Source organism: Megalobrama amblycephala, linkage group LG2 (assembly GCF_018812025.1).
Source record: "Megalobrama amblycephala isolate DHTTF-2021 linkage group LG2, ASM1881202v1, whole genome shotgun sequence".
NCBI lineage: Eukaryota > Metazoa > Chordata > Actinopteri > Cypriniformes > Xenocyprididae > Megalobrama > Megalobrama amblycephala.
In genome coordinates, this window is record NC_063045.1 from 19,559,427 (window position 1) to 19,569,142 (window position 9,716).

The following is a 9,716-nucleotide window of genomic DNA, read 5'->3' on the forward strand; positions in this document are numbered from 1 at the left end:
GTAGCTCAACAGGTACCAGGTAACAGAGCCAAGGTACTCAGCAGGTGGGCGGCATCTGCATTACAACTGGCACTCTTAAAAGATAATGACACACAATGGAGATTTTAGGCTGATTTGACACGGCATTTGAGTACTCTCAATCGAAAAGGACAAACCACAAAACTAATGACAGATGTAGATATATCTGAAATGAAAATGAACCTATTTGCACATGAATTGCATGAAAAAGAAAACCACAAAATTACATACTTTTTGACAGTCCCAAGTTTCATAATCAGGTTCATTTTCACCCAAACCTTGGTATTCGACAAAGTCTGGAAACCTTTCAGAAAAAGGTTTAAAAGTTCAGAAAAAGGTTTTCAAAGTTTAAATATAGAGTGAATTCAGATGAATTCAGTTAAATCGGGCCATTATTTGACATTGAGAATGACTGTGAAAAAATGGTCCAATTTACCTAAATTCACCTTAATTTATATACATATTCAGGGCTCAAAACTAAGGATTTTTTTGCTGGCCCAGTTGGCCCCACAATAAAAAAAATAATAAAGTAAAAGAAAAGAAAATGAAAATAAGCCTAGTTATTGTTTAATGTTTTTGATACATGTAACCTTAATAAATAAGATTGACTCCAATAGCTACTAGATTAACTCACTTAAATTTTAAATATTGTTAGACAAGTAACAGTAATAAAATAGGAACAAATAATCAAATTACAAGTAATAGCACAATTAAATACAACAGAATAAACATAAATGAAATAAACTGTGCTTTTCAGGTTTTTTTCAGGTATAGAAATTGTAATCTAATGTATAACTAGATTAAACTTTATTAAATTAAGTTAATCAGTCAAGAGTAGTTACAGATGCATAAATAATGTTTTGAAATGCTGAAAATATAAAACATTAAATACTATTATTTGAAATTATTTATAAAATGAAAAGATACTTTAAATGTGAAATTAAACTCACCAGTAGGTGGCAGCGAATCACTGTTAATGAGCGAGTCATTGAGATTCAACCAAATCATTACAACGGCTGATTCACTCAGGAAGTGTTGCTCAGAGACTCAAAACAATGCTGTGGACTTTGGAACTATTTTCGTTGGTGAAATAGAGTGAAACAAGCGATTTGGTGTGTAAATGTAAGTCAATTAATATAAACTGCTTGTTTATTAAACTGTACGTTGTATAAAATCAATATCACATTTGTAATCATGCTGATATTTGGAGAAAAATGGCACTCTTCGTGTAATATAGGTTAAGTCTATTAAATTATATACATATAAAAGACATACAGGGTCATTTTTGCCCATTATCTTGAATTCTTGAGGCATTCTAAATGCATTTCAATAGACTAAATCACGCAGTGAAATCGTGCACTCTGAATAAGCATGCGCACTAGTCTAACCTACTAGACCACGTCACGTAGTGTATGCATGCACTCAATGGGTGTGTTTTTGTTTGGTTTTCGTAAAGTGGGGGACATCCTCAATTATGTCAGATTGTTAAATCAACAATTACGATATCATGGACGATATATAACGCACACCCTTACAATAGTGGCCCTATCGGGCAAGTGACAGTTCTGTCAACTGTCCCGAGCGTCGTTCACACTGGCTCCGGGCCATCGGGCAGTCCTTATTGTCGAGCCTTGATATCCAAAGTTCTGTCATTAAACTCTAGATGGCACAGGCTAATAGGTCCTTTAACTCAACCTGGTTGTAATCACATCGTTATCTATAGGGCACAGCTGATTGGTTCCTGCTGTATCAGTAGCCAATTAGCTTGCATGCTCAACCTTCAAAATACATTGGAAGCGTTTGCCTCAGCAGTGCAGCGCACTTTCAGAAACCCTCTACCTTCCCCAGCTCCACCAGTATAGATCTGCTACAGGTAATTCATGTATGCTATATTGTAGAGCAGCAGCATGTCTTACTTGCTCACAGCAGTGTGTCGTGTATGTATTGGCAGTAGCAAGTCCTGTACTTGCTCTGCAGCAGCAGCGTAACAGACCTATTCCGCAAAAGACCAAACATATCAACATTGTCATACCCATTACCATGCCAAACACTCCGAGAGTTGTCATGACAGAAATATAATTGCAGAACCTTGAATCTAGTTTGGTTTGAACGTGGCCCTCATGGTTTCTGAAGTTGCTGCTAGGAACTCGAAAGTCATGGGTTTGATTCCCAGAAACACATGCCTTGAATGCATGCAGTGCAATGTGTGTAGTGATTCCTTTACTTCTCTCTCTTTTTCCCTAGAGGATGATACTGGGGCAGTGATAGTCCAGACTGCTCCAGGTAAGGTGGTCACCCATCGTGGTGGCACAATCACCCTTCCCTGCCGTTACCACCATGAACCAGAGAACGTCGACCCTCACCGCATTCGCATCAAATGGACAAAAGTTTCTGATGCTTTCCAGTTTGAAGACGTGTTTGTAGCACTGGGGCGACAACAGAAAGTATTTGGGTCCTACCGTGGCCGTGTGTCTCTGGAGAGGGCAGGGCCAGGAGACGCTTCGGTTATAATTCACAACATCACCTTGCAAGACTATGGCCGCTATGAGTGTGAGGTCACCAATGACATGGAGGACGACACAGGATTTGTCAATCTAGACCTTGAAGGTCAGGAAGTTGGCCAGGTGTTTTGATTGTAGTGACTAAGATTAATTAAAGAGTCATATTTCTAATGAACCAACTTCTCTGAACCTCTTTTCAAAGGTGTGGTGTTCCCATACTACCCTCCATCCGGACGCTACAAGCTGAACTATCACCAGGCTGAGGATGTGTGCCGACAGCAAGATGCAATTCTGGCCTCCCATGCACAACTACACAAGGCTTGGCTTGAGGGCTTGGACTGGTGTAATGCCGGCTGGTTAGAGGATGGCTCAGTCCAGTACCCAATCTCCCATCCTCGAGACCAATGTGGCCGTAAGGATAGCCCTCCCGGTGTCCGCAACTATGGCTACAGGCACAAAGATGATGAACGCTATGATGCTTTTTGCTTTACCTCAAACCTCAATGGTGAGTGCTTGCCTAGGGAGGGATTGCTTCTCAGTAACCACTTCTGGCCTAAGGCTGTTGGACCAGGTTTTGAGAAGTTTATCCTGCTTCTTCTTTCACTGCCTTCCGTTTGATACATATCCAACAATTGGTGCCCGTGCCACAAATGAAGGAGTCTTAATTGAGCAATGCATCAGTTCCTGGAAAATTGGCCAAATCAAATCAAATTTCCGGGAAACTATGATTTAGTACAGCTTCTGGGGTGCAGAGTCATTTTATGACATTTGAGTCCCATTCTTGTGGGAATAATAGGCGTTTGCACAGTTGAAAGTTGAATTGATTTTGTCTTCAGGAAGAAAACTGTATTTTTGGCCCAGGCTCAGGCCATTTGTTACTAAGTGCTGCATGATCCAGTAGGTACACAAGACTCGCCCGGTTCTTCAAACCCACTTGCAGTTGAGTCATTGAGAGCCAAAAGGCTTTTCTTTTCATCCCCAAGTGGGCTATTAGAGAGGACAGTTTGTCCTGAAATCTTTATAGCTAGGGCAATTTTCAATAATACCCCTACACTGACCAGCTGCTGGAAATTTACTGAATGGCCCAGTGGGAAATATGAGACGATGTGCTGTCCTAACAGTCAGCAGTCACATAAACAAACAGAAAATCAATGAACGACTCCTGAAAAACAGGTGGCAGTCTGAAATGTTTCGTTCTTTCTTTGTCCTTACCTCCTTTTCTTGTTTTTTTCACCTCACCCAGCCAGGCCTGAACAAAATGCATTTTTATTTAATCATGATAAATTTAGCTTCTGAAATCATGATGCAAATTTTGAGATTTGATACAGTAACATGTCTTCTTTTAGTAAGGATTTCATGTGCATTTTTGTCAGAACCTTTGCGGCATTCAATCAGAACATGTTTCTTCACTACTGCAGCATTTCAGTCATTTATGGTGAGCTACTCAGTAACTTCTCATAGCTTCTGTTGTCTTTCATAAAATTGTGTTTCTGTTGCAGGACATGTTTACTTTCTCAAACGTTTTAAGAAGGTAAACTACCTTGAGGCAGTAAAGGCATGTCAACGTGATGATGCAGTGATAGCCAAAGTCGGACAACTGTATGCCGCTTGGAAGATCCAGCTCTTGGACCGTTGTGAGGCAGGATGGGTGGAAGATGGCAGCATTCGTTACCCCATTGTCAATCCTCGAACACGCTGTGGGGGCCCAGAACCCGGTGTCCGAAACCTAGGTTTCCCTGATAAGAAGTTCCGCCTCTACGGAGTCTACTGCTTCCGCAGAAACACTGATGTCCAGTCAACACAGGCTCCGAAAGAAACCACATCCAAACCAGCCAACAGCACCAGAAGTATCTGAAAGTGCAAAATAATAATTACTTGCGTCATGGCTTCCATGTTTAACAGAAAAGGCTTTTTTGCACACCTGCTAGGCTACTAGGCAACTAGGCTAGCGCTGAACTCGGGGCATAAATGAGCTTATATAATTTCATTCAATTGAAATGAGGTGTCAATAATCTCTAAATTGTGAAAGTTAGCAACTTTTTTCCTCAGAGACATCACTAGGGAAGAATATGGCACAATGTATAAGCTTAAATGTTTCACAACAAGCATGCAGAGAAAGCAGAACTTAGCCTTGAGGTTTTCAATTTGTTTGATTTTTGCTGTTTCCCAAGGAAGACAAAAGCAACTTTTATTAATGTTAAGAAAGTAGGAGAGCTCATTTAGCCTTATAGCAAGAGGTAATTGCGACTTTTTATCTCACAATTCTGACTTTTTTTTCTTGCAATTGCGAGTTTATGTCTCGCAGTTCTGAGTTAAGAATTGTGAGATATAAAGTAACAACTGCAAATTATAAAGTCGTAATTGCAAGAAAAAATCAGAATTGTGAGAGAAAAAGTAAGTTCTGAAATACAAAGTCGCGAATGTGAGTCATAAAGTCAGAATTGTGAGATGAAAAGTCGTGATCATCTTTTTTTTTTTTTTATTCCATTGTGAAAACAAGCTTCTATACAATAGCCCTTATTGACCTGATGATGAGAAAGTGATAAAGGACTAAACTCGCATCAGATGCTAGCATGAACTGGCTAGCTTGGCTGGGCTTAGCTTGCTTATTAAAATGAACTTTCACAGTTGTTGCCACCTAAGCAAGTAGCAAAACTGATTAGCTTTGCCAACGACTATGCACATAACACTCATTTTTGATAATTTTTGAATGACCTTGCAAGCAATAATAGAATCAAGCATGACATTATTAGATGTTTATTGCACTGATAAAGCTAAAGTATTGTGAATGACAGACTTACATATAAGCTGCTTTACTACCTCTTAGTGGTTGACAATTGCACTGTTTGTTCAGTATTGCACAATATTGTTTATGATGATGCATTTTAGATTAAAGTTATTTACCTGTTTGCATTGCCTCTCAGTTCTCTAAATACTGTGGATACTGGACACGAAATTGCTTGTGAACACAAAAGCTTGACCTCTGACACAAAAAAGGAAGAAAAACTTGATGTCGCTGGTAACCATGACAATGGCTGAATATGGCTCTAGAAAATTGCAGATTGCTATTTTGGTTTGTCTTGGGCACAAGCACCCAGTGATGCCGTGTTTTGTGTCTACAGCCTGCAAAAACACTTGAGAAAATGTTTGTTGCTTTGCCAAAATAACATAAGTTACCCCTACATTTCCATAGTAACAGCTATGATGAAGCAACAGTCATGTTAAACTGCTGAAATTAGACTCTGTTTACTCTGATAGCTTTCATTATATGCTTAGCATTTCTGGTTGCATTTGGCATCCTGTAGCATGTTTTGAATGCTACAGAATGCGTTTAAACATTTTAAACAATCCAGAAACATTTAATTCTCTCAATATATATAAGGAGCAGTACTATTTCTTAGAAACAGAACTGAATCAGAACTGAAAATGTACTACATTTGTCTAATTTCTCACCTGCTGAAAGGAAAAAACTAAGTGAAAATTGAACACTTGAACATCATGTCTGGCTGAAGTGTTTGTAACACTGATTGGCTCATTTCAGCGGGTAATGAGTAAGAGCATACAAAGGCTCTGCTTTGTTGAATAAGCCTCCAACAGTGAACAGTGAGTGTTTGCTGTTTGTTTAGACCCTTGAAGCTTTGAACACGGATCCTGCTGATTTGTTCCAATCGGAAGCGGCAGCAGGTACAGATAAAGAGCAGACAAGCATACTGCTTTCACTCGCCGGTTTGTGTTGAGAGAACTCAGACTGAAGTGGATAAGAAGGGGCAGAAGGTTAATGCAGCTGTTTAATTTATTGACTTATTAACTTATTAAGAAAGTTACAGTGGTCAGTGTAAATGAGTACACCCCCTTTGAAAAGTAACATTTTAAACAATATCTCAATGAACACAAAAGCAATATCCAAAATGTTGACAAGACTAAGTTTAATATAACATCTGTTTAACATATAACATGAAAGTAAGGTTAATAATATAACTTAGATTACATGTTTTTCAGTTTTACTCAAATTAGGGTGATGCAAAAACGAGTACACCCCACAACAAAAACTACTACATCTAGTAGTTTGTATGGCCTCCATGATTTTTAATGACAGCACCAAGTCTTCTAGGCATGGAATGAACAAGTTGGTGACATTTTGCAACATCTATCTTTTTCCATTCTTCAAGAATGACCTCTTTTAGAGACTGGATGCTGGATGGAGAGTGATGCTCAACTTCTCTCTTCAGAATTCTCCATAGGTGTTCGATTGGGTTCAGATCAGGAGCCACTGAATCACTTTCACCCTGTTCTTCAGAAATCCAACAGTGGCCTTAGATGTGTGTTTAGGATCATTGTCATGTTGGAAAAGTGCATGACGACCAAGGGCATGGAGTGGTGGTAGCATCTTCAGTATAGAGCAGTACATCTGTGAATTCATGATGCCATCAGTGAAATGCAGCTCCCTGACACCAGCAGCACTCATGCAGCCCCACATAAGGACACTGACACCACCATGTTTCACTGTAGGCACCATGCATTTTTCTTTGTATTCCTCATCTTTGTGATGCCATACAGTTTTGAACCCATCAGTTCCAAAAACATTTATCTTTGTCTCATCACTCCAGAGTATAGAGTCCCAGTAGTCTTCATCTTTGTCAGCATGGGCCCTGGCAAACTCTAGGCGGGCTTGTTTGTGCCTGGGCTTTAGGAGAGGCTTCTTTTGTGAACGGCAACCATGCATGCCATTCCTCTGCAGTATACGCCGTATTGTGTCACGGGAAATAGTCACCCCAGTTTGCCTTTTTTACTTCTTTAGATAACTGCAGTGAACTTGCATGCCGATTTTCTTCAATCCTTCACATCAGAAGACGCTTCCGTGTACGACCTGGACGTCTCTGTGAGATGGTTGCAGTTCCATCTTTTTAAAATTTTTGTACCACTTTTGCTACAGTATTCTGACTGAAGCTTTGCTTATCTTCTTGTAGCCTTCACCTTTCTGGTGTAAAGAAATTATTTTCTTTCTCAGGTCTTGTGACATTTCTCTTCCATGTGGTGCCATTGCTGACAGCATGAAATGGCAAGGGGTTTTAACACCCTTTTATAGTCAACTGTCTGCTGGACTCCTGTGTAATGAATAATTAGACTCACCTGTGGTTGAATTCTTGTTAAATTAGACATTTGTAGTCTAAAATTTATCTTTACTCCAGAGACTTTCAGTGGGGTGTTCTCATTTTTGCATCACCCTAATTTGAATAAAACTGGAAATTTTGTTCTCTAAGTTATATTATTAACCTTACTTTCATGTTATAAGTTAAACAGATATTATATAAAACATAGTCTTGTCAACATTTTGGAAATTGTTTTTGTGTTCATCGAAATATTGTTTAAAATGTTACTTTTCAAAGGGGGTGTACTCATTTACACTGAGCACTGTACATGATTTTTAAAAACTGGAAAGTATGTACAAAATATGGTGTAATATTTTTTTTTTTTTTGGCAAATATAGCAAACAACCCTTTGTGCAACAGAAAAATGGTCATGGTCGTATGGTCATATTTGTCTGTAAGCATTTTGGCATCTCACCCAACACAAATGGTTTATAAAATATTCTACACTTTTAACTTCTGATAAAATCTAAAACTTCAGAGGTTAAGTTTGTTACAACAATGGTTTATAGATTTAGACCAGTTATAGTGGCCATTGATATTTTTGCTATTTTATAACAACAAATGTCACCAAAGTATGCCAAATTTTAAGGTTTTGGCTGTCTGAACTTACTGGAATGAATTTTAAAAAATATTTAAAAATGTATTATATAACAAAAATAAGCATATTTGACATAAAAATATGGTACTCTTAGAGGTAAATAAATTCAAAAATACCAAAAAAAATCACAAAATGCATAAATTGATAGTTTTTATTTTATCGAAAAATTTGGGATCATACCTGAGACCTTTGTGCCCAAATTTGTCAACAAAGGACCAATTAAGGGCTGCTATATGAAGGACACTTGCAAGGGTTAAGGGAACGTTAATGGTTAGGGGTTAGATTAAGGTCCAGAACCAACAAAAGATCCAAGAATACGTTGTATTTAGATAAATCATCTTGTCTTGCACATGTTCCCATCACCAGCAAAATACTTACATTTAGTCTATAGTATAAGAGTACAAACTGGGATGTATCAATCCAGGTTAAGTTAGGAGTTGGATGCTACAGCCGCAGCAATGAAACCCACAGCCTGCTTTATGAAACACTGAGAAGTGGCCCTTCCAAGCCATGAAGGTTGAGCTCTTCCCTGGAGCACGGCGGCGCTGCCCAATTGGAGTGAGACCAGCAGTAAGAGGAATCTGATTAGACTAGCTATCCCCGAAGTCACCAATGTGTGAAAATCCTGGTATAAAGAAGATGTGCTAAGCTGCTTAATGAAGGCATGTTTCTGGATTGTGAACTGTAGACCCACAACAAATGTACACTGGTCATGTGCATATAGCCTCAGCAGCCCAGATGGACTCGAGCAGAAGGATGTTTTTTTTTATTTAGTTTGCGACTCATTTTTGGCCTGCTTTGCATCCTGCAGTACTTTAAAAAGCTATTAGCAGCTAAGGACTCAGCAACCATCTGCACAAACATCATTATCCTGTTAAATGCGGCTCTTGCAAAGGCTTAGCAGACCTTGTGTATTCATCAATTTACCTACCGGAATGATAAATGGACTTAAGAATAGGAATTAACCTTAGCACTGACTCACGATGCTAATATGGCAACTGTATAAACGCATTTCCCAAATGAGAAGCACGCCGGAGGAGTGCGAAGATAGTTGACTGTCACAATTTTTCAAAATGCTGTCGGTTCACGACAAGGAACGCATTCAGAAAGTAAATCCGGGAGTATCTGGCAATTCAGATGCTATTAGCACAGTTAGCTTCAGTCAGCGAAAAAGTTCTTGGATGAGATGCTTAATATTTATTGAGCAAAAAAAAAAAAGTCTTCAAATTCATATCCCTCCCAGAATAGTAACTGGTTCAAAAGATAGCAGCACAGTAAATCAGGAATGTGTTTTTGCAGTTGGAAAAATGCCTAGGTCATCTTAAGAGCAAAACTAACTGGATTCCACAGCTTGACGTCTAATGAGGACAGCTTGCCCTTGGAACGCTGGGAGAGTCTAGCACATGCAGATCAGTCGGGCAGAAAGATCTCCCGCTACAGCTGCGAAAT

General features: G+C 39.0%; 1 protein-coding gene across 2 annotated transcripts in view; it reads left to right on the forward strand.

The window, feature by feature from the left end:
- hapln4 (hyaluronan and proteoglycan link protein 4) overlaps positions 1-5,428 on the forward strand; it is an 8,760-nt gene extending 3,332 nt beyond the window's left edge. For both annotated transcript variants that reach the window (XM_048165175.1, XM_048165185.1), the window contains 3 exons: positions 2,263-2,625; positions 2,722-3,024; positions 4,019-5,428. In XM_048165175.1, the coding sequence (XP_048021132.1) occupies positions 2,263-2,625; positions 2,722-3,024; positions 4,019-4,374 (1,022 nt within the window). In that variant the 3' untranslated portion in view covers positions 4,375-5,428. The remainder of the gene's footprint in view (positions 1-2,262; positions 2,626-2,721; positions 3,025-4,018) is intronic.
- Positions 5,429-9,716: the final 4,288 nt, after the last annotated feature.